Source organism: Prinia subflava (assembly GCF_021018805.1).
Source record: "Prinia subflava isolate CZ2003 ecotype Zambia chromosome W unlocalized genomic scaffold, Cam_Psub_1.2 scaffold_55_NEW, whole genome shotgun sequence".
Classification (NCBI taxonomy): domain Eukaryota; kingdom Metazoa; phylum Chordata; class Aves; order Passeriformes; family Cisticolidae; genus Prinia; species Prinia subflava.
In genome coordinates this window covers 323,311-349,561 of record NW_026960620.1, presented here as the reverse complement: position 1 = coordinate 349,561, position 26,251 = coordinate 323,311, and the positions used below count along the sequence as shown (strand labels likewise).

At 51.7% G+C, this 26,251-nt stretch overlaps 1 protein-coding gene across 1 annotated transcript in view; it reads right to left on the bottom strand.

Annotated features, from left to right (window-relative positions):
* Nucleotides 1-12,486: 12,486 nt before the first annotated feature.
* The window catches only part of LOC134565289 (androgen receptor-like), a 52,532-nt gene continuing 38,767 nt past the window's right edge, over nucleotides 12,487-26,251 (bottom strand). The window contains 6 exon segments of the mRNA XM_063424810.1: nucleotides 12,487-18,265; nucleotides 18,535-18,692; nucleotides 18,894-19,024; nucleotides 19,797-19,941; nucleotides 22,476-22,660; nucleotides 22,662-22,758. Of these exon segments, the coding sequence (XP_063280880.1) occupies nucleotides 18,110-18,265; nucleotides 18,535-18,692; nucleotides 18,894-19,024; nucleotides 19,797-19,941; nucleotides 22,476-22,660; nucleotides 22,662-22,758 (872 nt within the window). The 3' untranslated portion in view covers nucleotides 12,487-18,109.

Below are 26,251 nucleotides of genomic sequence, written 5' to 3'. Positions count from 1 at the left end.
CACTGAGCCATTTACAATGAGAAGGCTACAGAAAATTCTAGTTTAACTTCCTTACATGTTCCAAGGTAAGCTGAAACTCTTTTCCTTATATAGAGACACCTGCTTGGGTGTGGAAATGCATTCCTCCACCTGCCCAAAGATGACTCCTCCCTTTTGAATGGTTTTCTTTAGGTGCTGAGAGCATTTGCAAAACAGTGGCCAAACATTCCCACAGCTGCTTCCTGGGTTCTCCATTCCTTGAGCGTGCTGTGTTCTGCCCGGTGCAGGTCCTTCCCACCTCCTGGCGCTTTGCCTCTGTGTGACCTCGTGCCTCTTATTGCTGAATGGCACACACTGGCACTCACATGTGTCATGTCCATGGTGCTCTCGCTTCCTTGGCTTCAGCAGTGCCCCAGCTGCTCCCTCCTTCAGGCCTGGCACATGAAAGTGGCTTTTAAACCAAACCAGCCTTGTGCTGTGGCAGTTGAGGCTGTGCCACATGCATTGGCAGCACCTGGGGCTGTGCTGGGCCCCTCCTGCTGCAGCCCCTCACCAGGGGCTCAAGGATAACACACAGTGGTTCTAATCAGGGGATCTCTGAACAGGTAGGATGGAGCTGAAGCTGGAGCGAGCTGCTCTGACCAGCCTGGCAGTGGGGCCACCTGCCTGCAGCACATCAACCCCTGGCCCTGTTGGAATGTTGGGCCTGTGGCTCCCACACAAAAGGCCAGCATTTCCCAACTTACTTTCTTGCTTTGGGCTGCTCTTTGGAGACCCCTCGAGCCTGTCAGTTTGGGAAGCTCCTTGGGTTCTGCCGATGCAGGTGACTCTGGAGGCAACATTCTGCATGAGCAGTGGCTTGTCACATCCTCCTCCTGCTCATGCCCACTGTCCAGCACAGACCCTCCAGGACAGAGCTGGGTTCCATGGGTAGGGAGAATCCAAGGGTGATTTGGTTTCAGTCTGATGGTGTGAGCAGTGGGGAGAGGCAGCTTCTTGCAGACTATTTCATGGTGTCCTTTTGAAGTTCTTTGTCACTTGTATGTCTGTGTTGATTTTTCCTGCACCTGTGGGTGCAGCTGAACACTGGGGACCAGCAGTTGGAGTGGTGGGGGATGCTGGTTGTGCTGGCAGGGGGCTGTGGGATCCAATTCCTGCTGCCATGAGGCACAGGCCCTGATGCTGTGAGACCCAGTTCCTGCTGCTGTGGGGCCCAATCTCTGCTGCTGTGAGCACAGTCTCTGCTGCTAGTGGCCCAGGAGTGACAGCTGGGAATGCAGGATCGCCCTGTGCAGCACGGCAGCCCTCCAGTATTGGGGTACACACGACAGTGAGCACTACAGACTTAATTAGCATAGCTAGTTTGATAACCAAGATGCCTTGGCAAGAACTAACAGAGCTTTGAAGATTATAGGAGATTGGATTAACTCTGTTGAGGGGAAAAGAAGATTGAATCAAATTTCTCCAAACCAGATATGTTGTAAAATGTATGAGTTTCTCTGTATGATGTTTAACCTAATCATTGTAGTAAAAAATTACTAGCCGTCCTAAAATAGTATATAAGCATTTGGAAATCTCAGTAAAAGGAATTCTGATCACCGAATCAGTCTTCCCGTCTCTCTATCAATCATCAGTACTCCAGCATCAGCCCTGGAGCCATTGTGATGTGTACAAACTTAGGTCACTGCAAGTGTTTATAAAGTTTCCATTAAGTGAAGCAACCATCTCAGTGTGTTTTGTTCCTCTTCACCCTGGGCCCAAGCGTTGTCCTCACTGTCACCCCCTCTGCAGGCAGGCCCTGCTGTGGGAGCCCAGCTCTGGGCCCTGGGGAGGCCACACAGTGCTGTGTCCATAGGACTGGGAGTGCCCTGGGCTCTGCCAGAGCCCCACTCTGGGTTTACAGTCCCCAAAGCTGGTTTTCTGCATTTTACTGACTGGAGAAGCTGCCCTGCCAAGGCTGAATATTCCTGCACAGCCACAGTGCCTGGACAGCATCCTGTGCCATGGGGTCACTGAGACTCTGGTTTTCCTATGACCACCAGTGGCTTCTTTCCATCTATCCAGCACTCTTTTCCCCCTCCTCACATTTGTTTTCCCCCACCTTTTGACTCTGACATTGTGCACCAGTGTTTGCTTTTCAGGCCTCTTGCTTTTCTTTAACAGCAAGCCCTCTCTCAGGAGAGATCAGCTTCTCTCTCTGAAACAGGAATCTTGCCTCTAGCTTTAGAGCCCAGATTTCTGAAGAAGCCTGACAGAGGTGACCGCTCCAGAGGATGTCTCTGGGGGCCCAGGGACAGCCCAGCTGCTCCCACAGCCGTGAGGGTCCCCAGCTGGAGAAGGGGAGCGTTCCTACCCACACCCTGCTCAGGGTTGGTCGCTGTTTTGGGGATCCTCCTGCAATTATTTTGTGCATGCCTGGCCCCCACCCAAAGGGTCTTTGTCCAGCAATGGCCAGGTTTGCCAGCTCAGAGAGATCTATACTGTGCCCTGGCTCCAGGCCCAAGCAGCCAGAGCACTCCTGGGGCAGGCATGGACACAATGCACCTGGAGCAGCAGCTGGAGGATTTTCTGCTTGGTTTTTTTTTGCTTCTTGTTTGTCTCAAAAGTTCCCTTGTGGGGCTGTAACTTTTCCAGGGCTGGATGCATTCAAAACAGCAGCATTTGGGGAACTAAACTGTTTTCTTTCCTCACTAGGCCTTGTATGAAGTGATCATGAACTGGAATGAGCATTGAGGCACTGCCCCAACAATCCTTGTCTCCCAACCCATAGGTGCCTGGCTTGCTTTCTTACAGAAAACATTTGGATTTAATATGAGCAAGAAAATTATTTCCCAGCACAAGTAAAACCTTTCAGGTTTTTATAGAGAGAAGATAACAAAACAAGCAGTTCCAAAGCTTGAGCCCAAGCTTCGGTGAGTTCTTTCCAGAGGAAGAATTTGAACAGGCCAAAGACTCTGCAGCAGACACATCTGTGTGATAAATTTAGAACTGAAATATACTTAGTGGAGCACTGACATCTGAAATTTATGTACTACACAGAGGCCCATGAAGGTGCCATAATCCACCCACATGGGACTCCTTGGAGGATCAGAGCCGTAGTTTTCTGTTGCCCGGAATGCAAAATCAACAACACGGAGGCAGAGGTCTTCAGTGAAAAGCTGCTCCCCACCAAAAAAGGGGCCAGCCTGTTTATTTCTTTTCCTTTTATAATTTTTGTGGGTCTGGTAGCAGATTGGCTTCTGGGGTTACTACCCCTTCACCCCACTGGCCAGACCAGCTGTCAACCAACATTGTTTTCAGGCTGGAAATATGTAAGCAAAGGACAGTGAACAAAACCAAGAAAGGTTGTTTATGTTCCAGAGTGTGAGAAAGTGAAAAACTGACCGTTAATATTGTACAGTAACTAAAGAACTGACTCCATCTTATAAGCAAGTAGAAGGCTTTAAAAAAATCTCAGAAAAACCAGGGCAACATCTCACCCTTTTTAACTTTACAAAAAGAAAAACAGAAAAAAAGAAAAATGAACAAATTTACAAAAGGCATATATACAAATTCAACCACTTTCTGTGGAGGAATCATCAGAGTGACCACTCGCATCATCAGCATCTGAGTCATCACTCGAGGATTCATCCACTTGGCGACCTTCAAGTTGATCACAGCCTCCACCTCGCCTGTTAGCCGAATTCTGCCTCTGCGATCGCAGGTCAGGACGGACACACTTTGAGGGTACTCAACGTGCCCCAGTATCTGTGGACACGCACGCATACCCACGCCCCATAGCTATCAGGTCATAGGGACCTTCCCACTGCTTGGTGACTAAGTTTTGGACCCGAACCTTTGCTAGAGGCTGATGCGCGTCATCCGAAGCCTGCAACGAGAGGTGATGGTTCAAAATGACAGGGTTATTTGAGTTCTGCGGCACTGTAAGGTGGTTGATGGTGTACAAAGCCTTTGCCAACCGACTGTGCGGGGTTTCGCCCTGCATCCCCTGCTTTTGTTTCTGAAGAACACGCTTGAGTGTACCATGAGCGCATTCTACGATCGCTTGTCCCGTTGGAGAATGAGGGATGCCAAAGTTGTGTGACACACACGACTGTAGGAACTGCCGTACCTGTTGAGAGGCATAAGCAGGACCATTGTCGGTTTTAACAAAGGAAGGTATGCCAAGAATGGCAAAGGCCTGCCTCCAGTGGGCAATGACATCGCGGGCTTTCTCTCCAGTGTGAGCCGAAGCCCACATTGCAGAGGAGAATGTGTCCACCGTGACATGCACATACTTGAGCCGGCCAAACTCGGCAACCTGGGTGACAACGGTCTGCCAAAGCTCCAAGGCCTTAAGGCCCCTGGGGTTAACCCCTGCCAGCAATGGCGCACCAAGAGCATGACAGTTGTCGCATGACTCGACAATCTCACGAGCCTCAGTGGCCATCAGTTGGAACTGCTTCTGCAGCGTATGCGCATTTTGGTGGAAAAACCCATGCGATGCCTTGGCCTGCGCAAGTGTGTCAGGCTGAGGAGCTACCCACGCTGGGTTAGCCAACTTGTCAGCCCTTGCGTTACCTTCCGCAACAAACCCTGGTAAATTAGTGTGGCTTCGTACATGCAGAACATAATAGGGATGAACCCTGGACTGAATTGCACACCACAGGGCCTTCAGTAAATGAAACAAGGCAGGATTACTGACCTCCTTCAAAACTGAATAACCCAATCGCTGTGCGATGTCGGCAACGTAGGCAGAATCTATGATCAAATTGAAGGGTGTCTGGGAAAATTTTTCGAATGCCATGACGGCAGCCCTTAGTTCAACCAGTTGAGCTGACCCGTCCTCATGGCCTTCCAAAACCTGCCATTCGGATCCATCCTTCCAGGTAACAATGGCTTTTCCTGTTTTTCCTGAACTGTCGGTGAAGACAGTGGGTCCTTGCACTGGCTCTTGGCTGTTTTTGGGTCGTAATGAAAATCGAGTATTTTTTGCCACTTGCAATAGCTTGTGGCTGGGCAGATGATAAGTGATCTGCCCTGAAAAACCCTCTAGAGCACTGCAGTGAAATGTTGTTCGCATAGCTCCAATCAAATTCCTCCCTCTGAACCGGGAGTATGATTTTTGAGGGATCTGCACCCATCAATTGCAAACAGCGTTGCCGGCACTTGATTATCAAGTGCACAATCAATTCAAACAATGCAGTCGCCGTCTTGTGCGGCTGATGAGGCAGGAAGACCCATTCCAAGACGTGCAGAGGATCAGTCCTGTTGGGAAGGATGAAGTAGAAAGACCTTACAAATGTAGTGGTTTGGATTCTGGGAGTCTGAGTTCAACAAGCGAGATAGAAGTGAAAGCATGCTTTGAGATTTGGGGTGTGGGGTGCAGGGCCATCAGCTTGTGAGCAACGACCTGCTAAGCTGAGGGCCAGCCCCCTTGATTAAACAATATACTTCTGCTAAGCTGAGGGCCAGATCGTTTGATTAAACAATCCCCTTCTGCTTGCCTTGGGTGGTGGGACATTTCTATTGGCTGTATATGTTGTCATCTTGTATTAGATTGGTTGGTCCAACTCATACTCTTCAACTTAGAAAGATATTTAATGTACGGGATTCGTGGCTCTCTCTCTCTCGGCTCGGTTCGCTGTTCCTGCTCTCCTGGCCTGCTTTAGCTGTGCCCAGCAGCTACAAGCAAGGCCTTCACAATAAACCACGTGATACCCTTGCTCATTGCTTATAGAGATACTTTGTCGCCAGTTCTACCCTGACGGAGATACTCCTTCACAGTCCAATCATCGTTCCATTGGCCAATGATACCTGTAGGATGTAAATCAGGAGTGGTGATGAACACAGTGACATCAATGGAAGGTTCAATACGATACACCTGGTGGGCCGAAACAGCTTGCTGCACCTCCTCCAGCACTTTTTGTGCCTCAGGGGTCAATTGACGAAGTGACTTTAAATCAGTGTCCCCTTTCAACAATTCAAACAAGGGAGACAGTTGTGCAGTGGTCAGTCCCAGGTAAGGACGTAACCAAGTGATGACACCTACCAGCTTCTGAGAATCATTCACTGTCTTCACCGGTTGCACAAATTGCACCTCCTGGTGACAGATAGTCCGTTCCAGAATTTTGACACCCAAATATTTACAGGGAGGTTGCTGTTGTACCTTTTCTGGAGCCACCTGCAGTCCATGTGAATGCAGAGCATTCAACAACTGAGGCTGTATCCTCAGCAGCTCATCCTTGGTGGGCACAACCACCAACATGTCGTCCATATAATGATAGACGTGAGAGTCAGGAAACTGCTTGCGAACTCCAGACAAGGCACGGGCCACGTACCGCTGGCATAATACAGGGGAATTTCGCATTCCTTGAGGCAGAAACTTCCATTGATATCTCTGTGCAGGTTCGGCATTGTTTACTGCAGGTACCGTGAAGGCAAATTTTGGTCTGTCATCAGGATGCAGAGGGATCGTAAAAAAACAATCCTTCAGATCCACAATGAGGACCGGCCAGTCCGCGGGAAGCATGGTAGGCCATGGCATGCCCGCCTGTAATGTCCCCATGCCTTCCATCACGGCATTGAATTTTCGGAGGTCTTGTAGCAACCTCCATTTCCCAGACTTCTTCTTAATGCAAAACACAGGAGTGTTCCAGGGACTGGTAGATGGTTCCAGATGCCCCTGGTCCAACTGCTCCTGAACAAGTTCACGAAGGGCAACTAGCTTGTCATGAGAGAGGGGCCACTGATTCTCCCAGATGGGTTTGTCCACCAGCCACCGTAAAGGAGGCGTGGGACACTCTGCGCCCTTCATCACAGTGGCCCCCATTAAAAATCCGTGCTGAGTCGCACCCCCCCACGTGGCCAAAACATCCCTCCCCCAGAGGTTCTTAGGAGTGTTCATAACATGAGGCCAAACCATGGCCGTCTGTCCCTCCGGGTTGGTAATGACAACGGGATTCTGGCTCACGTAGCTTTGCGTTGTTCCTCCTATGCCCATCACAGGTGTCTGCACCAGGCTCAAAGGCCACTGTGGGGGCCAAGCCACCAGGGAGAGAATCGTAACATCGGCCCCGGGGTCCAGGAGGCCGCGAAGTTGAATCTCTGGTGGCGTTGCACCAGCCATGGACACAGTACACACAATCTCAGGACGGTCTTTGGTCAGGGCAACAGTCCAGTGCACTTGAGGTGGCCCAGTAGAGCCGAAGCCGCCGTCACCTCGTGACCGGTCCTCCGTCCTGGAAACAGAAGACTTAAAAGGAACAAGTTGAGCAATTCGTGTGCCTTTTGGGATAGTCAGAGGAGGGGTAGGTGTGGAGACCATCGCGTGAATCTGCCTTGAAAAATCGGCATCGATCAGCCCCAGGTGCACAATGATACCCTGAATGGTGGCACTGGACCTCCCCATCAGGAAGGCACTCTTGCCACCACCCAACGGACCAAAGGCATCCAGGGGAACCTTGTGCATTTTGTCCGAACCAATCACGACAGACTCGGCTGTGCAGACATCAACATCTGCTGAACCACGGGTGCTGGCTGCAAGCCTGCAAGCAGATCTCCATTGGTTCGGGCTGAGGCTGAGGCATTTGTGTCGGCACGTGCCTCGCCTTCGCGCTCCATGTCGCATTTCCTGAACCGATCAACGAATGACCATTCACGTGCACTGTTGCCTTACACGCATCCGCAGCGTGATTCGGCCTTCCACATCGTGCACAATAGAACAAGACAGCCGTAGGCTTCTGCGCCTTTCTGCCCTGTTTCCTCCTGGCCCGAGCACCCCTTTGCTGCTGCTGCACACCCTGGGGAGTAATCCAGGCGGGCTGTACAGCAGCAGCCGCAGCCGGCTGCATGGCTGCAGCCACAGCTGGTTGGGCCGCCATAGCTACCGTCGGTTGGACGACCGTAGGCACAGCTGGCTGTACAGCTGTAGCCACAGCAACCATCTTGTGGCTGGGAGGGGTCACCCTTGCACAGGCCTCAACCATCCGTGACATCGGTGGATCCCCAGGAAGCGCTTCAATGATCCCCCTGCAAACAGCATTGCAGTTGCTTCGAGCAAGCAACTGAAGCATGAGCTTCCTAGCCGCAGGATCACTCACCTGCTTTTCAACAGCAGCAGTCAGCCTTCCCGCAAAGCGGAGAAAAGGCTCATCAGCTCCCTGGACAATCATTACAAAGGACTCTTGTGGAGTAGCCAGCTGTATTGTCTGGACCAGGGCTGCCATGCCTGTTTCCTGGCACTGCTCCTGGACCAAGGGCTGAAAACCAACCTGCCCGTCAGCCCTGGCATAATTGCCTGTTCCCAGTAGCATATCAGTATTAACTGTATGCCTAGGATCAGCCGGATCCAGTGTCGCGTTCCATTCCACCGCTCTGGCCGCCAGCTGAGTCCACCTGTACTCAAAGCAGTCATACTCAACTGGTGGAAAGAGGGTCTGAGCTATGGTCCTTATGTCAAATGGTATTAAAAGATTTGCGTTGAAAAACCGGAGGATCTGCATCACCTCGGCCGACCCCAGACCATACTTCCCGACTGCATCACGCAGCTCTGCCGAGGCCTGCCAAGCCAAGGGTTCATAGGTGCTATGAGTAACACCCTGAAGGACAGGGAAGGCCTGAAGACCCCCGGATGAAGCAGTAGAACCTGCCATATCCTGCCCTGTGGGCCCCACAGGGTCAGAGGCAGGCACTCAGCTAGGGACTGGCTGAACACCAGACACTGCAGGTCCAGCAGCAGCATCAGCAGCAATACCAGCAGGGCTGGAGTACACATCTTCAACCCCCAATGAGTCTTGCGCACCAGCACAATCACCCATTCGTTCGGCCTTAGCTCTCACTTCCCCCCAAAACCGCTCGCGGTCTCTCGGGCGTACTGTCACCTGACAGGGGGGAAGTGTCCACCAGGCTGTGGAGGAAGAACCAACAGTGCGGGGCCCTTTACTCCTATCAAAGACCGGCCGCATCCCGGCCGTGTCCCCGTTAGCGCTGAACGTAAACATCCCGGCGTCCGCAGCCACCGCGGCGCTCGCAGCGGGAAAGGGAGGGGCAGCGGGTCCAGCCGCTGACGCCGGGGCCGCCCCAGCCCCCGCGGGGCTGGAGCCCGCCTGCAGCGCCGCGGCACCGGCCGCCGGGGACCGCTCAAAGGGCTCCGCGGCACGCACGCATCCCGGCAAAGCCTGACCGCCCGGGATTGATTCGGGCGGAGACGGCAGCAACAGCTCAGCCGCCGCCGGGGCCGTCCCACCTGCCGCCGGCAACCCGGCGGAACCGGCCACTGCCGCAGCTAGCGCGGGGAGAGGAGGGTCTGGGACCGCCCCCAGAAGGGTCCCAGCGGGAGGGCGGACACCCACAGCAGGCACAGCCCTCCCTGCGTGAAGCGGGACACCGCCTCCGGCGGCGTCCATGCCCCCCGCGCCCTCAACAGGCGGGGCGGGCGCAGAAGTGGCCAGCGCACCACCCCCCGGGGCCAGCCCGGACGCTGGAGCGGGCTGTGCCGCTCCAGCCGGCTTCACCGGGTACGTAGTGGGCGTGCCACAGCATGGACACCACACCGTGACTGAATCCCGGTCAAAGAACACTGGGTGCCGCGCTCCCGGGTCGCCGTCCCCCTCCAGCGCCGGAAAGGCATGGAGGAGGGGCGACTCCGTCCCGCTCCAGCGGCGCCCTGGCGCAGGCACAGGCGGGACCGGCCCCGGGCTTGCCGGGGCCCCGCCCCCCTGCTGCCCGAGCAGCTCCGAGGGGCCCGGGGCGCGCCCCGCCCCCCGGAGATCCACACCGGAGCCCGGGGGAGAAAGACCCCCCGGCGCAGCGACCGGAGAGGGAGGGGTTGGGATTTCCTCCCTTGGGAGCTGAAGTCCGGGCTCAGACAATACTTCTGGGTCTGACAGAATGACCTTGCCCTCCTCCAGCTCCCCGCCCCCTTTCGGGATGGGGGAAACAGCCCGCGAGCTCTGCGAGCTGGGAGGGGTTGACCTGAACGCAGCCCCCTCAAACAGCTTCCATTGCACCAAAAGGCGTGCTACTTCCACATCATATTCCGTTTCGAGCACTTCCGTGAGGCATTCTTCCAGGAGGGACCACGCCTCCCGACGGAGCACCTCATCTGGCGTGGGAAAGAACCCACGCCCTCTGCCCCACTCGTACAAACGCTGAAGCTCCTGCCGAGACACCCGAGCGTGTTTCTGCTCCAACAAATCCCCCCAAAACTCCAACTCTACAGGGTCCTGCATACTAGCACAGGAGTAGACACTGGCACCGGTGTAGTGCAAAGCAATTTGCCTAAAAACACCGCACAACAGGGAGGGAGGGAAAGGAAGGATCTCATCAAACGTCTCCTCACACAGATGGGGTCACCAATTGTTGCCTGGAACGCAAAATCAACAACACGGAGGCAGAGGTCTTCAGTGAAAAGCTGCTCCCCACCAAAAAAGGGGCCAGCCTGTTTATTTCTTTTCCTTTTATAATTTTTGTGGGTCTGGTAGCAGATTGGCTTCTGGGGTTACTACCCCTTCACCCCACTGGCCAGACCAGCTGTCAACCAACATTGTTTTCAGGCTGGAAATATATAAGCAAAGGACAGTGAACAAAACCAAGAAAGGTTGTTTATGTTCCAGAGTGTGAGAAAGTGAAAAACTGACCGTTAATATTGTACAGTAACTAAAGAACTGACTCCATCTTATAAGCAAGTAGAAGGCTTTAAAAAAATCTCAGAAAAACCAGGGCAACAGTTTTCAGCTCTGTAGTTCTCCCTGACCCATCCCACTGCACAATTAGCCATTTGGATGCTCCAAGCTGGGAGCAGCTCCCTGGGCTGGGCGAGTTCCTGGCAGCCCTTAGCAAGTTTCTTGGCCCGTACACATGGCTGTAAATCAGGTCGGGCCTCCAAAAAATCCTATGATTGGCCTAAACAATCAGGAGATGCTTTGAACCAGTAAAGGCCACAATGTTTTCCATTTTCTGTGTTTTCAGAAGTTTAAGAAGGGCTTTAACAGCCTCTGCCAGTATCTCTAAGAACTCTTGCAAGGCAGAAGTTCTGAAGATTCTTGAAATCCTGTATAAAATGTGGCCATGCCCATGAAGGCTCAGAAAGGCAAGTCCCCATGAGCTCCATCCTCCCACAGCTCCATCCTTCCTCACTCTGTCCTGCACACCCCAGCTCCCTTCAGTGCCTAGGCCCCACAGGCTGTCCTGGTGGCCACCACACTATGCTACCACACCCTGCCACTGTGCCCTGCTCCTATGGGATGGGACACGGGGCATGCCAGGCAGGCTCTGTTTGCCCTCCCCTTGGCACCTGCCTATCGCTGGCAGAGGGAAGCAGCAGCGGGTTTGGGTAAAGAGCAAACCCCAGCCTTGGCTGATATCCCTTATGTCAGGGCACTTGGGTCAGCATGACCCTGCTGAGGTCTGTGGCTGCCACTGGCTCTTCCTGGGAGCACAGGCACAGCCCTGACACCATGGAAGGCACACAGGGCTGGCTGCCAGTGCAGCAGGGTCACAGTGCTGGCATTCCCAGGCCCCCAAGGAGGGGAACCACTGCTGAAAGGGCTATTTGACACAACTCATCAGTATTTTAGGAAACAGAACTTCTTTCTGTTTTAAAAATATCCCACTTTCTGCTCTGAGGACAAGAACAAATAAATGACCTTAAAGCATGGGGCTTTTGGGGTTTTCGTGATGTTTCCATGTTTTCAGTTGACTTCTTCATGGTAACTGGACTTTTTCCTGTGAGCTTGGTGTGCTTTTCTGCTAAGAAGCCAAGGCATCTCTGAGGACAGCTCTGGAGCCTGCTGGCATGTGGCTCATCCCCAGTGCTGGCATGGTGGCTGTCACCATACTGCCAGGCCCCACAGCTACAGCAGTGAGGAATGGTCAGGGAAGTCAGCAGCTTCCCTGTGACCTGTAGGTCCTGGTGAGCTGTGCAGGGGGGATGCAAGGTGTAGGATGTGGGATGCAGGATGTGCAGCAGAGGTGGCTGGAGCATAACGGGGCAGAAGGAGTTGAGTGAGGTGGATTTGTCCTTCAGCTAGTTCTGACCCAGCAGCCCCCAACCGGTGGCTTCACTGTCCTCCCACAGACACTGTTCAAGCCACATGAGTCCAGGGCCATCAGAGACCAAGGCCAGTGTAAGCTCAGGATGTGGAGCCACTGAGGGACCAAGTCCATCATCCCATGAGGCTCTGGACCAGTGGCTCCCAAATGTCCCTGGGGACGTTGGTGTCCAAGTGGCCATTTGGCAGGTGACACTGGGGCTGACATGCTGGCAGGTACCCAATACGCCACACCAGCCCCGAGGAGCTGAGGCCTGCTCAGTGTCCATTAAGGGTGAATTTTGAAAATAACACATTTATTTTTCACTGTGACTCAGAGCAAGGGAATGGGATCAGGTTCCTTGTGGATGACAAACCCAAGGGTTTTTGTTCTCTTGGCACACTGTTCTTCAGCTCATGGAGCACGGTGTGTGGACTACTGCTGTGCAATTACACACCAGGCATTGCCAGCTATTTGTGGCCCAATGAGCTGCTTTTTTTTTTTTTTCCCAAGCTCTTTGCTTTGTCTCAGTGAATCAAATCTTAGCCCTGGGCAGGAGTCACATCTGTGCCTAGAAATATCAAGTGGCTGATAAGCATCTTCTCTATTACTTGGAGAGCATAGGTCAATTTTATAAAGATGTTCCAGAAGAATGGATTTACAACTGTTCATAAAGATACCAAAAACAATGACAAGAGCAGGAGGACTCTGGCCTTTATTATCTCCTTGCTTTGAGAAATACATTAATCAACTGAAATTCAATTTAAAAGACCTAAAGATGAATATATGAAAGGATTAGTCAATTAATATGTAATTGAATTACGAGTTCAAACGTGATTAATAGTGAGATCTGACTGTGAAAGCCTACAATGACCCAATGTACAGCCTCATCTACTAGCGAATGCCCCACTGATTCCCAGCACCTTTGCTTGCTGGCAGCCGTCACACCCACAGTGATTTCATGCACAAAATCGACACAAAAGCCAAATGCAGGCAGAGGGTAGAGTTCCAGCAAACTGAATTCTGCATTTATTGGACTCAGAACAACAGCAGATTTCCAGGTTACAAAAAGAGCTGAATACCATGTATGAGGGGCCACTCTGTCGCATGGCTGGGGTCTTGCAAGGGCCCCAGGCATGGCTGAAAGAGAAATGAGAATTTTCATTTATCCCCAGCGTGGTGTCATTGGTTTCTTTACCTGGGTGTCAGGCAGGCCCCTCTCTTTGGTTACACAAATAAATGTCCTTCAGTCTCACATGGTGACTTGTGAGCTGCAGTTGTCCCCAGGGCATCCTGCACTGCACCCCATTGGCCCCAGCAGCATCTGTCACCACAGTCCAGCCCTCATGAGACTAGAACACTCTGAGGCTCTCTCTTCCTTATCCAATGCATTCAGTTCCAATAATTTGGGCAAAGCACTGCGATTCCAAACTGAGCCAGACCAGGCTGTGTGCACTGCACCTGTATCATGAGGTTTGTGGGGTCTCCAGAGTCACAGTCCCACTGAAATGGGCCCAAGGCATCCCCAGTATCATGCTCAGCCCTCACCTTGGAGCCAGGCCCCAGGAAAGAACCAGCATCATACCCCAAAGTCTCTCTGCCATTCCAAGGCTGCTGGCTCTTTTTCTTCTGGCAATGCTGTGGTATTGGCTTCTCTCTTTCCCCCAGTGGAAGGAGCAATTGCAGACACTGGCCTTTGTTACTCCCAGGAACACATCTGTGGGCTGGGAGGCTCCCCCAGGCAAAAAGGCACCAGCAATGAGCTTTTTGGCTTATTACAAAGAAAGTAAAATATATCAAATAGAGAACTCTTATTACTACAGAGACATGTTAACAAAGAGAAACGGCATAAAATTACCACAGAACACCAAATATCCAGCACAGAGAGCAGCTTTTATCCACTTGCTAAGGGTTTATGTGGGTGCAGAGATTTACTCTGTGAGTCACAAGCACAGCGTCCCTCTGCTGCTGAAGGGAATGAGTGCAGGGAGCAGGGGAGACTCTGACCCACCCGAAGGGGCCAGGACACCCTGCCTGCCACAGCCATCCACAGTGCCCACAGCCAGCCCTGGGCCTGCAAACAGGTAGAACACAGCCACTCTCTGTAATCCCAGCATTCTGCCCAAATGTGTGAGGATGCTTTGTGCCAGTCAAAGAGGGAAGAAACAAGGGATACTCTGTTGTTCCCCAAATGCAAACACTGTCCCTTGTCCAACCTCAAGAAGACACAGAAAAGCTGGAGAAGCTGACCCCAGTCTATGCCAGAATGTGCTCTGTGCATGCCTCAGAAGGGGAGACCTTTGCAAACTGGGCAGCACCCAGCCAGAAAAATAATTAAAAGTCTCCATTAAATTGGCACATTCTGACTCGTCTCCTGCAGAGCATCCAGTACCTCAGCATGCAACCAGAGAGGACTCTTAGGGCATGTCACTAAATAAGTATCTTTAGCAACAGAAAATGGGCCATGCCTTTAATCTATATAGAGATAGATAATTTTAGCATACATTATGTTATTGAAACATCCAGGGCTAGAGCTCAGCAAGGGGAGGGACACCACAGGGACTGCAGCGCTGGCGACTGGTGGGAGGTGACTGAGAGGGCAGCAGCTCTCAGGCTGGCTGGGAGGCAGGTGACACCTCGAGTACCCCTCAGCATTCCCTACAGACCACAGCAACAACTCCACAGCCCAAAACAAGGAGTGCTACCACAGGGAGGGTCCTGCCTCAGCTTCACCTCCCTCACCAAGCACCCTGTTCCCTGAGCCAAGCACAAAGGGCCTCTTGGACATTATGGAAGTGGTATGTGGATGCTGTCGGTTCTCCAGACTCAACCACAGCCTCTCCAAGCAGAGAGCTGCTGTCCTGTCTCTTGCTCCTGCTGAACCGAGCTCCCTGCTGAGGCAGGGGGCTGGCAGGAGCCTGTCAGGCTCAGGTGGGCACAGGTTGGTGACCCCTGCCCTGGGAATGCTGCACACCATTGCACCATTTGATCTGTCTCACTGCTTCTGGCATGACACAGGGCTGAGGAAGCATCCCTCCTGCCCTCACTAAAGGCAGCATCCTTTATCCCACACCCTCTGTTATGGAATGGTGCCCATCCATGCACAAACACTGCTCCCAGGGAGATGCCAATGTCTGTATCCCTTGTCCTCCATCTGCTGCCTTGGGCAGGAGCTGATGGGCTGAGCCACAACCCAGACTGAGCCAGCTCAACTCTCCACACCTCTGAGATGAGCCAGAGCAGAGTCAGCGAATCCACAGGGGAACATGGAGATGGTTGGCTCTCAGCTGTGACACCCAGGGGGTCCCCACTCCAGGGCTCAGCCAGCCCAAGGAGAGCCTCAGGGATAGCTTCTTTGGGACTGTGAACACGGTGAAATTCTCCTTGCTTTATTAAAGCAAAAGTAGACATAAAATGCAGAAGAAAACAAAAAGCATAAAGATAAATGGCAGCAGTTGGACTCTTCTTCCCCAATTCCTGCAGCAGCTCATGAAAATCCACATGGAAACAACATTAATTCCCCCAGCAAATATACACACAGGTGCTGCAAGTCCTGGCTCTCACATTTCTTGGTAATTATATTGTAGAAACCAAACTTTTGAATGAACAAGTTGCAGAAGTTTACTATGATACTGAAGAGACAGAGAACATGACCTCAATGCCCCTGACTGCCCCTCTGTCCTGGGCTGGGGGTGCTCCTCATGAGCTCCTGCCCTGCTCAGCACTCGCTGTCCAGAGCAGCTTCACACCAGGTGACACGCACGGGGCAGGTGATACACTGGCAGTATCCTTTCCTCGCTCCCCCACTTCTCATTTGCATGGTGCTCCCACCAGAGAAACAGTATGGGAAATTCCCTGTTAGGTTTGGCCTCTTTCCAGTCTCCCAGCAGATGAATACCCAGCAGGACACTGCCACATTCATTAACCAACAAAATCTTCAGTGACATGAGCTTGTGTGAAACACAGAGCTCTCCCAAATTGCTGTTCCACCTGCTTCGAGCCATCCTGAGATAACAGGAACTGGGAATCACCACTCATCTGCTCATTGAGCTCTGCTGTGAAGAGCTAGGGAAATTTCCAGAAGACAGGGATGCACCAGCTGGATTTTTTTACCATTTCATTTGCAAATATCTGTAACTCACACCAGCATTGAGAATCCCAGCAGCTCCCTGGCATGGGAGAGCCTCTGAGAGCAGCAACCTGCTGGCTACCAGCCAGAAAATTCACCTACGGATTCTGTTGCTGCCTACATGAGAGTATTTCAGGAGGAGGAGTGGGATCTGAGCCATATCTAGCGGAGGAACAAAAACCATTGCAAAGAAAGATCCTTCCCTTCAACAGGGGCTTTTCCCCCACTCCTTCATATAATGAAAATCCCATAAAAAGGTGGGAAAGTATCAGGGAAATTGTTTGTTTTACTGCAAGTATGTAAAGGAGCACCATGACAGCATTTCCTGAAGAGCTGGACACGGAGTGGGCACAGGGCTCTGGGTGGGCTCACTGCCCTGGGAGGGTGCAGAGTTTGCTGTTTGTCTGTGCCAGCACAAGGATCCCTAGTAGATGTCTGGGTTGGTAATGCTAGACCATGTCACAGCCCATGATGGCATGTGTGACCCTGGCACCAGCCTGTGCATGTGGGGTCACTGACAGCCTGTCTGGGTCTGAGCAGGTGGTTTTGATGTACTCAGGATGTGCAGGAAGAGAGGAACTAAAATACCACAGGGCACATAGGCCTGGCCGCTGTGTGTGTGCTGGGGACAGGCTGGGTGTGTGGGGCGATGCACATGGGGTGGTGTGCGTGGGGGAGTGTGTAAGGCATGGTGTGTGGGTGGTGTGGTACATACAGGACCATGTACATGGGACGAGTGCACAATTGTGTCCTCCTGGGCTGCAATCAGCCACTGCCATCAGCAGGAGCTGTGTGCGCTGCTTCCAAGAGCAGAGGGTCTCTTGGTGCTTCCCTTCCAGCCCCCTGAAGTGCTGTGGTGGCACCAGCCAGTTCCCACTTCCACCTCCCCATGGACAGTATTCAGAGAGGAGTTCCATGGTCCCACAGGTCCCGCAGACCCTGGCCTTGGTCTTGGCTCCAGAACACTCATCTGCTGGCATTGGAAAAAATAGTTGGGACAAAATATTTGGGACAAATGAAAGGAAGGAGCATAGCTGGAATCCTAGGTCTGCAGAGCCATGACAGGAGCAGAGCAGGTGTAGGGGCAGGGGCTGCAGGTGCAGGGCAGGGGCTGCAGGTGCCTAGGGGAGCCAGGCAGGTGTGAAGTCCAAGGGCATCAGGCACTTTCAAAGGTGGGTTCGGCTTTGTCAGGGAGCAGCAGCTGGTGAGGACAGAAATGTGACTGCTAAGCACCCGGGGGTCTGTGGGGCAGACCAAGACCCAGCTGGACAGGCCAGAGGAAAAACATACCAGGTGGAAAACAGGAGTCAGCCGCCATTGGGGGATTTCCAAGGTGATCTTCCTTGGCAGGCCTTCCACTGCAGCCTGTTGGCTCCATCACTCATGTCTCAGCAGCACAGGCAGGTCCTAGGGCCGAGCTAACCGGAGCAGATCCCACAGAGGCTGCAGGGCCCATGAACTCCTCAGCCACAAATTTGCCTTGTCCCCCAGCTCTGCTCTGCTTCTCTTCTGCAATGATGTTTGAACTTATCTGCTTCCCAGCACCATAATGTAAACAAAATGTCAAGGAGGAGGCTGGCAACATAACCTACACCCAAATGTGGAGCTGCAACCTGCTTTGTGTTGTGTTCTTTTTATAAAAATCACCCCAAACCCACCAATTGCTAGCACTTCTCCTGTTGTCCCGTGGCCCTGGGCTGCTGGAGTCAGAGTGACAAACAGAACACTCAGATGTGGTGCCACTGCCCCAGCCAGTCCCTGTCCAGCACCGTGAGCAGCTGGAGCCAGGCAGAGGCCAGCACCAGGGGTTCAGTTCAGAGGTACCTCAGGAAAATAGTAATCTCAGGAATCCCAGCATGTCTGTCACTGCCTGTCCCCTTGGCCACTGCTACAGAGGGATTCCCCAAGGCACTGCAAGACAGTAGTGCAGAAGTAACAGGCAGGAGATGGCTGGAATGGGGGTGTCAACATGGGAGTCCCTCTGAAAGATCACTGTGCGTGGAAGTAGATAGGCTTGACTTTTCCCGACAGGATCTTGGGAACCTGCACAGAGATTATCTCGGCCATCATTTCTGGGTAGTCCACGCTCACCATGTGTGCCTTGATTAGGAGATCAAATGTAAACTGATGCAGGTCCTTGGCAATCTGGGGAAGGAAGAGAGCTGGTTAAACAAGTCCCTGGGCAGTGCTTTCTCTGGGAAGACACATGACAGAAGTCTCACCTTCCCTGGGAAAGGGAGCCTGGATGAGACTATCTAGTGCTCTCTCCAGCTGCATCTGAACTCTTACCATGATGGGGAGGTTGTTCCAGGGAAAGATCATTCTCACTGTGAAAAGTTTCTTTTTTATATTGTTTCTTATGCATTTAGATGGACATTATGTGTATAGATGGACATTTCCCTGTCTTCTCTTACCGGATGCACGGAATCCAGGACCTTGGTGAGCTGGTAAAACCTCTGGGAGCAGGAGGTGGGGTTTTTCTTCTTGCAGGCAATGATACGGTCAAGTTCCTTAATGTAATTCATGCGGAGCTCATTGAAGAGCTTCTGGTTCTTCAGGCCATCCACTGGAACTGGGTGGGATGGGAAGGAAACAGTGAGAGGAACCCAGAGAGTGATGGCAACAGGAGAGCAGGAAGAAGACTGAAGCAGGGGTCATCCCCAGCCTCCTGCTGGGAAGTGAAAGTCCAGGCACAGGGAAAGCACCAGATGCCTCAAGGGAGATGCAGCAGCAGGTGCTGGATCTCTGTGGAGGGAAGGGTGTGGATACTCACTAATACTGAAGAAGAGGAGAGCCTTCATACAGAGGAACTCCTGGGGTGTGATCTGAAGCCACCCAAATTCCTGGGAGAGGTTCCGCATCCTGATGCACTGGCTGTACATCCTGGATTTGTGCATGCGGTACCTGGCAGGGTGAGATGGGTACAGATGGCATGGAGACCAAAGTGCACGTGTGTGATGAGGAGGACACTCTCTGACCCAGCAAACCCCCCTTGCCTGGCACACCCTGCTGCCAAGGGCCCAAGCTCTGTTCCAGGGATGCCACATGCAGGAGTGGAGCATTTTCCAAAATGCCTGTGTGTGATCCTCACTGGACATAGATGGGTACAAGGAACTTGCAGCATTTGTCTGAAGAGCAACTGCAATGATTTCCCAAACATTTCTGTCTGTGAGGGATATGAGGCCGAGTTGGAGCTCCCAGGCAGGTGGGGGTTTGCCTGCTGCTGTGCTTGGTTATTGGGTTCAGGCTGTTCTATCTGAGTGCCAGCAAACCCTCCCCAGCTCTAAGCTGATGGTACACCAAGGAGAGACCACCAGGACCTTACAGTATATTTTGCCTCTGTCTCTGCTCACTCAAGCTGCCCAACAGATCTGGAAACTGGAATTCAAACACCGTAGCAGAAAGGCAGAAATGGAGCAGCACCTCACCCTACACCAGCTTCTGCTGCTGCCCTGGTGAGTGTCAGCCCATGTCAAGGCTGAGGGAGTGGGCAGAAGGACCCAGAAAGTTATCACAGTGCCCTCACTGCTCCTGGAGGTCATCCTGGGTGGTGGCAGTGGGGAGCAGGCTGGGTACAGCCAGGCTGGGCTGGGCAGGCTGGGCTGCACTGCTCTAAATGTAGTTCATCACCTGGGCTGACTCAAAGCTCAGCGTTAGGCTGTTGTTTTGCACTTACTCATTGAAGACAAGGTCTGGAGCGAAGTAAAGCATCCTGGAATTGACGTTGGTGAAGGATCTCCACCCCATAGCAAACACCATCAGGCCCATCCAAGAGTACTGGATTATTGACATCTGGTCATCCATATGCAGGTTGCGAAATCCTAATAAACAATAAGGGAGGGATGTTACGAATTACTGTTGGGTTCCTGCAATTTCCAGGGCTGTTTCCAGGCAGACTCCAGCTCTCCTGCAGCACTCCTCTTAGGACAAGGTGGTCAGTCCACAGCCCAAGCTCAGCATGTCCCAGGACATGAGTCATCACATGGAGCTCCCACCTTGACTGGGAATCAAGGATAGACGAGCACAAACCTGCCCCTAGAAGGGAAGAAAGGGGACTTTGGACACAAGGAAGGGAGAAAGTCCCATTAGGACTTCACCAAATTTAAGTAACTGGATTTTGATGTGACACTCAGAGCCAGCAGGCAGCCCCAAGGCCTCCTGCCATGGTTACACGTGCTCTGGTTTCTGTCCCATACACACTGCATGGATCTAATGGCTGTGGGAATGAGAGTGGAAACCTCAGCTGCATTGCAAGAGAAACAAAAAAAGCAACTAAATTCAAATTACCATTCCCAGATGGCAGCCCAGAGTTAAACTCCAGGCATGCTTACACCACCTCCAACGCTGGGTTTTTTTTTCAACGTACTTGTAAATAGGCAAATATAATTGAGTTTCAAGGCAATCATGCATTATTTCAATCAACTATTAAAGCAATTTAACAGCTCCAATGTATAATTACAACCCATTGAGGCAAGGATCTCTGTGGTTTGGAGAGCTCTTCAAGGCAAACAAGCCAGAGAATGAACCTTGCCCAGATGCCAGCTCGGCACAGTCAGTGCTGGCCCTGGGGGGGAGCAGGGCAGCAGCTGACACCACTACACACTGAGAGGTTGGGCATCAGGTGCAGTTCAGGAGAGTAAAACCCTCTGATAAGGGGGTGGTTATGATAGAAAACATTTTCCAAAGCACTCTCCCTTTCCATCAGCACTACTGCAGTGGTAGAGCCTCAGCCCCAGATGCCAGGTGATGGCTCTCATGGTGTCTGTGTGTCTGATCTTGATGTCTGATGTAGATAAGCCAAAGAGGAAGCAGGATTTGTCCCTGGTTTTACAAGCCAAGTGACTCAAGAATAGCAGAAACAGAATGGGCTGTTGCAGTGCACTAAGTAGCTAGTTCATTTTTATATTGCACTGGGTGATTTGTTGCATTTGCACACAAAAGTAGTTTTGTTATATATTTGCACATGGTATGTTCTGGACCCCCTCTCTGGGTTTTGGTATCCCCTATTCAATTCCTCTCCACACCCCCTCCCTTTCCCGGGGTCATTTCCCATTGGTTGTAGTCCCTCCCCCTCTCCCTGCCCCCTTTTTCCCCGGCCTAAAACTCCCAAAACATAGGGCTAGGTCCCTTTTTTCTGCTTGGGAGGTGGGTTCTACAATAAAGAGTGGGACTGTAGTCCCAAAGAAGAAGGGCACCTTTGTCTTTTGCCTTTGGTCCATTATCGGGGTAACACCCTGTGGTCTGGGGCTAGCCAGGATTTGACCCCAGGAGCCTGGGACCTTTGATAATGGGCTACTCTGCATTTAAGGGTATTCAGACCAATATCCCATTGGGAGCACCAGTCTAGGGGGCTGATAAACTCCTGGGAATGTCGGACACCTGACCACAGTTCATCACCAGGGTTTGGCAGAGTGGCAAATTTACTGTGCCTCAGTCTCCTCCTCTGGCTGTATCACCCCACACATACGAGGAGTGGGGTCCCTCTTTTCTATGGTGTCCCCTGAGGAGTGGGGCCAGAATGGAGAAGGCAGCAGGAACTGGCCCCATGCCCCAGTCTCTGGGCTGCTGGGAGGTGAGCTGGGTCCTGCTGTGCCCAGACTGAGCTCAGCCCTCTGCAATCCCACTCACTCAGTTCCAGGATTACAATGTGGAACAGGCAGCATGTCACCAACCTTGCAGTGATGCCTTGCAAATCCAGCACAATAAACACATCAGTCACTGGAATGCTCCATTTACTGCATCTGCTGACCAGCATCTGGAAAACTCCTGACCTGTATTACCTCTCTGAAGGCATCATAAATATATCCCACCAAGCTATCACATGGGCAACCTGAGTGACTGCCAGGAAGAGCCCTCTGGGATTCTGCATTGCTCTTCTGCCATGTTGAAATTTACCCTTTTCATCACTTCAGGTGGGTCCTGGGACAGGGCTAATCCTTGTCTAGAGGGCAGTTCTGCAGGGCTGGCAGACACGGCCTGGAAATGGAGCAAAACCTCCATGGAGAAGGGGAGAAGAGCAGGACCCTGAGCCCAGACCAACTGCAGCCCTGCCATGGGGGGAAGTGCCCTGTGCCCACACAATATCACTGGCCAGGGGCTATCTGAACCCAGAGTAAAAGTTCCAACACATTCCATCACCCCTCAGTTCCCTCTCCCATCATCAGCCCCTTTAGAGACAAGTCCCATGCTGCTACAGGCTGCTTCCCAGGCAGGGGACACACACACTGCCCATGGAGATGGCCCCCCAGGAGCTGTGTGATGGGATGCGGGCTGCAGACCACCCCCTTTGCACCTGCCTCCAGCAGTGCAGATGGGCTTTGGAACTGGGAGGGGATTTGTTTGCTTTCCTTCTCACCTGGCAGAGCCTTTGCCCATTTGACCCCGTAGACCAGCTGCCGCTCCCCAAGCTCATTCAGGCTGGTCAGCAGGTTGGAGAAGGAGTCAGGCTGGCTGTTGTCATGGCCAGCACACACCACACCAGGCTCGATGGCCTCCAGGACATTGAGGAAGATGGGCTGGCACTCGTAGCCATCAATGTGTCATCACCAGCTTGGGAGCTTGCTCCTCCATAGGGCTGGATGAGCTGGCTCCCATGACGTCCTGTGCCTTCAGGTTACCCAGTTTCTTCAGCTTGCGGGCTGTGGGAAAGATACAGTTTAGTGTGATACTTTAAAATATATTTTTTTAAAAAGTCAGGGCTTCTTGGCTCCATCGTTTATAGTTTCGAGGAAAGGAAAAGTGATGACCAGCAGCAGCTCCTCCCTCAGTGGGCACTGCCCAAGGAGTGCCCTGGCATTGCAGTTCTTGTCTAAGGACAAGAGGAGAACACACTGCGTGACAAAATCCATTTTTTTGTTAATCTGACATGGAAAAGAACCAACATCATTTACATCCTCAGCCATGACCAGTTTCTAACTCCCACTTAGAAACAGAAAGATCCAGGGAAGAGAGAGAAGAGGTTTTGACTCAAACAACTGCTCATATGCAATCAAAAAGAGAAGCAACATAAGATGATAAACTCAGTACACAGTCACGTTCCAGGGAGAAAAAACATTGCACTTGGATGCCCAAGTGGGATTGTTCAATTCCAGACCAGAGTAGAAGCGGGATGCATCTGAGATAAAAGCCTTCTCCCTGCAATGCCTGCTGCCCCACAGCCAGGCTCTCCCAAACATGCTGCACATGTATTACAGAAAACACATTTCAGAAGCTGGTGGTTCCAGGGCTGTTTCCCTGGAGTCTGCCAGCTGCCCCAATGAGGGGGAGCAGACCCAAGCTGAATGGCCTCACTGCTGTGCAGCTTCACAAGCCCCATCAGCAGTGCAGGCAGGTTGCGGGGGGACCGCAGCAGCCAGTGACTGTGCCCGTGCCCAACACGAAATGGTGTTTTCCCCACACACCTGGCTCTTAACCACAGCTGCTGGTTTGCCTGCAAGGCACACCAGCACTCCAGAGGTGTGATGCCGGAGGTCTTGAAGAGTCCATGTTCCTCTCATTGATACCAGCATGACATTGCTCAGCACAGGTGGCCTGCTACTGCCGCCCCTCACTTAAATCCAAACCCCAACTAATTAGAGAACAAAAGCCCATGGCTTCCTTCAGCAGGGAATACAACATCAAACCAGTCGTCCTTGGGGTTTTGGCTCCTTCATTATATGATACTTATTTTGAATTTCCTTTCAGCTGTAATTAGAAAATAAGCAGCAAAACATAAAAATATCAAGTCAAAGTGCAGCTCTGTAAATTAACTCCAAACATTGATCTTTAAGCATTGTACTCTGGATGATCTGCTGTATGGGCAGTGAAAACAGGCTTCTCTGTAAAAAGGGAGGAGAAAGGAATAATAAAAATAAAGACAAGCAAGAGGAAAACAGTGCTGCAGCACAGTGTGATGGCCTCTGGCCATCAGCCACACGTTTGATACGGCCTCCTCTCTCTTGCCTCCAAAGTCACAGCACTGCCAAGGCCACCACTAACCCATATCCCCAAGTGCCACATCCACACATCTGTTAAATCCCTCCAGGGATGGTGACTCCACCACTGCCTTGGGCAGCCTGTGACAGAGTTTGGATTTAGAAATAACCAGTGCCCCAGGTCATTTGTGTGAGTGAAGTCAAACCCACATGTACAAAACACACACATGGTTTGGTTTAAATGTTTGGGGTTTTTTTCCTTAATATTTAATTATCTAGTATGAAAAGATCCCGATTGAAGTGAGTAGACAGCAAGTACCTATTGTGCTGGCTCTGAGACTGCAGCCACAAACCAGACTCCTATGCAACAGTGGGTGATAACTGTGCTATCAGATGGGCCTTGGGTTTGTGCATTCCAGGAGCAGCTGTCCGACAGGTCACTGAAATACTGACATTACCAGGTGGAGAAAACCTTCAGAGGTAAAGATTGCCTTCTACTCAGTCACCTGTGCCAAACCTCTTTGTGGTGGTGGCTCCTACTCAGCAGGTAATATAAACAAAAATTTTAAAATTGGAATTAAAGACATCTGTAATGTTTTTACTCTAGGATTAGCTAGGCTGGGCAGAAGTCTACATTGCACTTCTTCAAACCAAGGTGGGAGGAACCTTAGGACATGTGACCAACATTGGGATGTTCCTGCTTGGCTGTCAGCATGGACAAGGGGCCCAGGGAGCCTCAAGGTACAGCTGCAGCACAGCACTGCCCCAAGCCCTGCAAGCTGACCTGGAGGTCTCTGGGGAAGTACTGGATGGATTTGGAAAAAAGCTTAAAGGACACAATTATATATCACAATAAAATATTCACCAGTGCAAGAATCCCCAGGAGCGCACTCAGAGCAATGGACAAAGTGATGCACATTTTAAGCATCTCCCTTACAGGCACTTCTAAAGCTCTGAGGAAGGAGCACTCTGGGCTCCAGCACCAATTTTCATGATGCCAGGACTCAGGGAAGTTATGAAGACCTGGAAGAAACTGCTCTAGCACTGGCTACAAAAATAGGGATGAACACTAGGGATGATCACTGAACAGATGGACTGAGATCAGCAGACAAGGGCTGATAGGTGTTGGCAAACTGCAGAAGCCATGAGGACACTAAAGATTTGGCAACACACCTGGAAGCAAGGAGGTAAGGAATGTCACTTGAGTGGCTGTGTAGGAGGCAAAAGGGTTATTGAGTCACAGATGACAAATACCACTGTGGGGACAGAAAATCAATAAAATTAGGGGTTTTAATCAAGCAAACCAAGTTGTAATAAAGATACAATTGCTGAAAGTCAAGGTCAGACAAGATGAAAAATCAGGTACATACAACATAACACTGATTGTAACTACTGCAATGGCTCTGCAAAAATTGTCTCAGATTTCACCTGGTTGGAATTGCTCACATCAGTACCCACTGTATTGGTGAGACATGAGCTCTGCTCTGCTCTCAGCAGCTGAACCTGAATTAGGACCAAACACAGCTATGCCTCAAGACTGGGCTTTCACAAGCTTTTGGCTGTTCCTACAGGAGATTTCTAGCCCTACCATAAACAAAATGAAAGCAATTAGATATGTTTGAGTTTTTGCTCCAGCCAGGACCCACATGGTTGCAGCTCAGGTGGCTTCCAGCTCTGGCTGTGGGCACAGGAGCTTGAAGTTCCCTACAGGAACAGCCCCTGGCACCTCACATGCTCCCAGGCTCAGGGCTGGCAGGATTCCTGCAGCTGTGCCCATACCAGGATATTTCCTGGGCTCAGGGCTGGCAGGATCCCTGTAGCATCTTCCCCCACAGCAGGCACAGGGGGATGTTGGGCACAGGCCAGCACACCAGCAGGACCCAACACACTAAACAGCATTATCACTGGTTTTTTGCTCTTTTTTTTTTTCCTTTTTCTCTCTCTACAGTGTCTCTTCCCTCTCTACGGAGAGAAGATCCTAGTTAGTGGATACCAGCTTGCAGGTCACTGTGATCTCAATCAATAGTGAAGTGCTTCAACACATTGCCATCCCGTTCCAGAGCAGAGCCTGCAGAAGGCATTCAGTGTGTCATGTCCCCCACCCCTGTTGCCATGAGGTTTTTTCCTAGTTTGCCGAGCGTTCATGTTGAAGGAGAGACGTGCAGTCTCTCACGCTCATGAATGTAAACACTGGCCATGTTTTGCTAACTCTTTCATT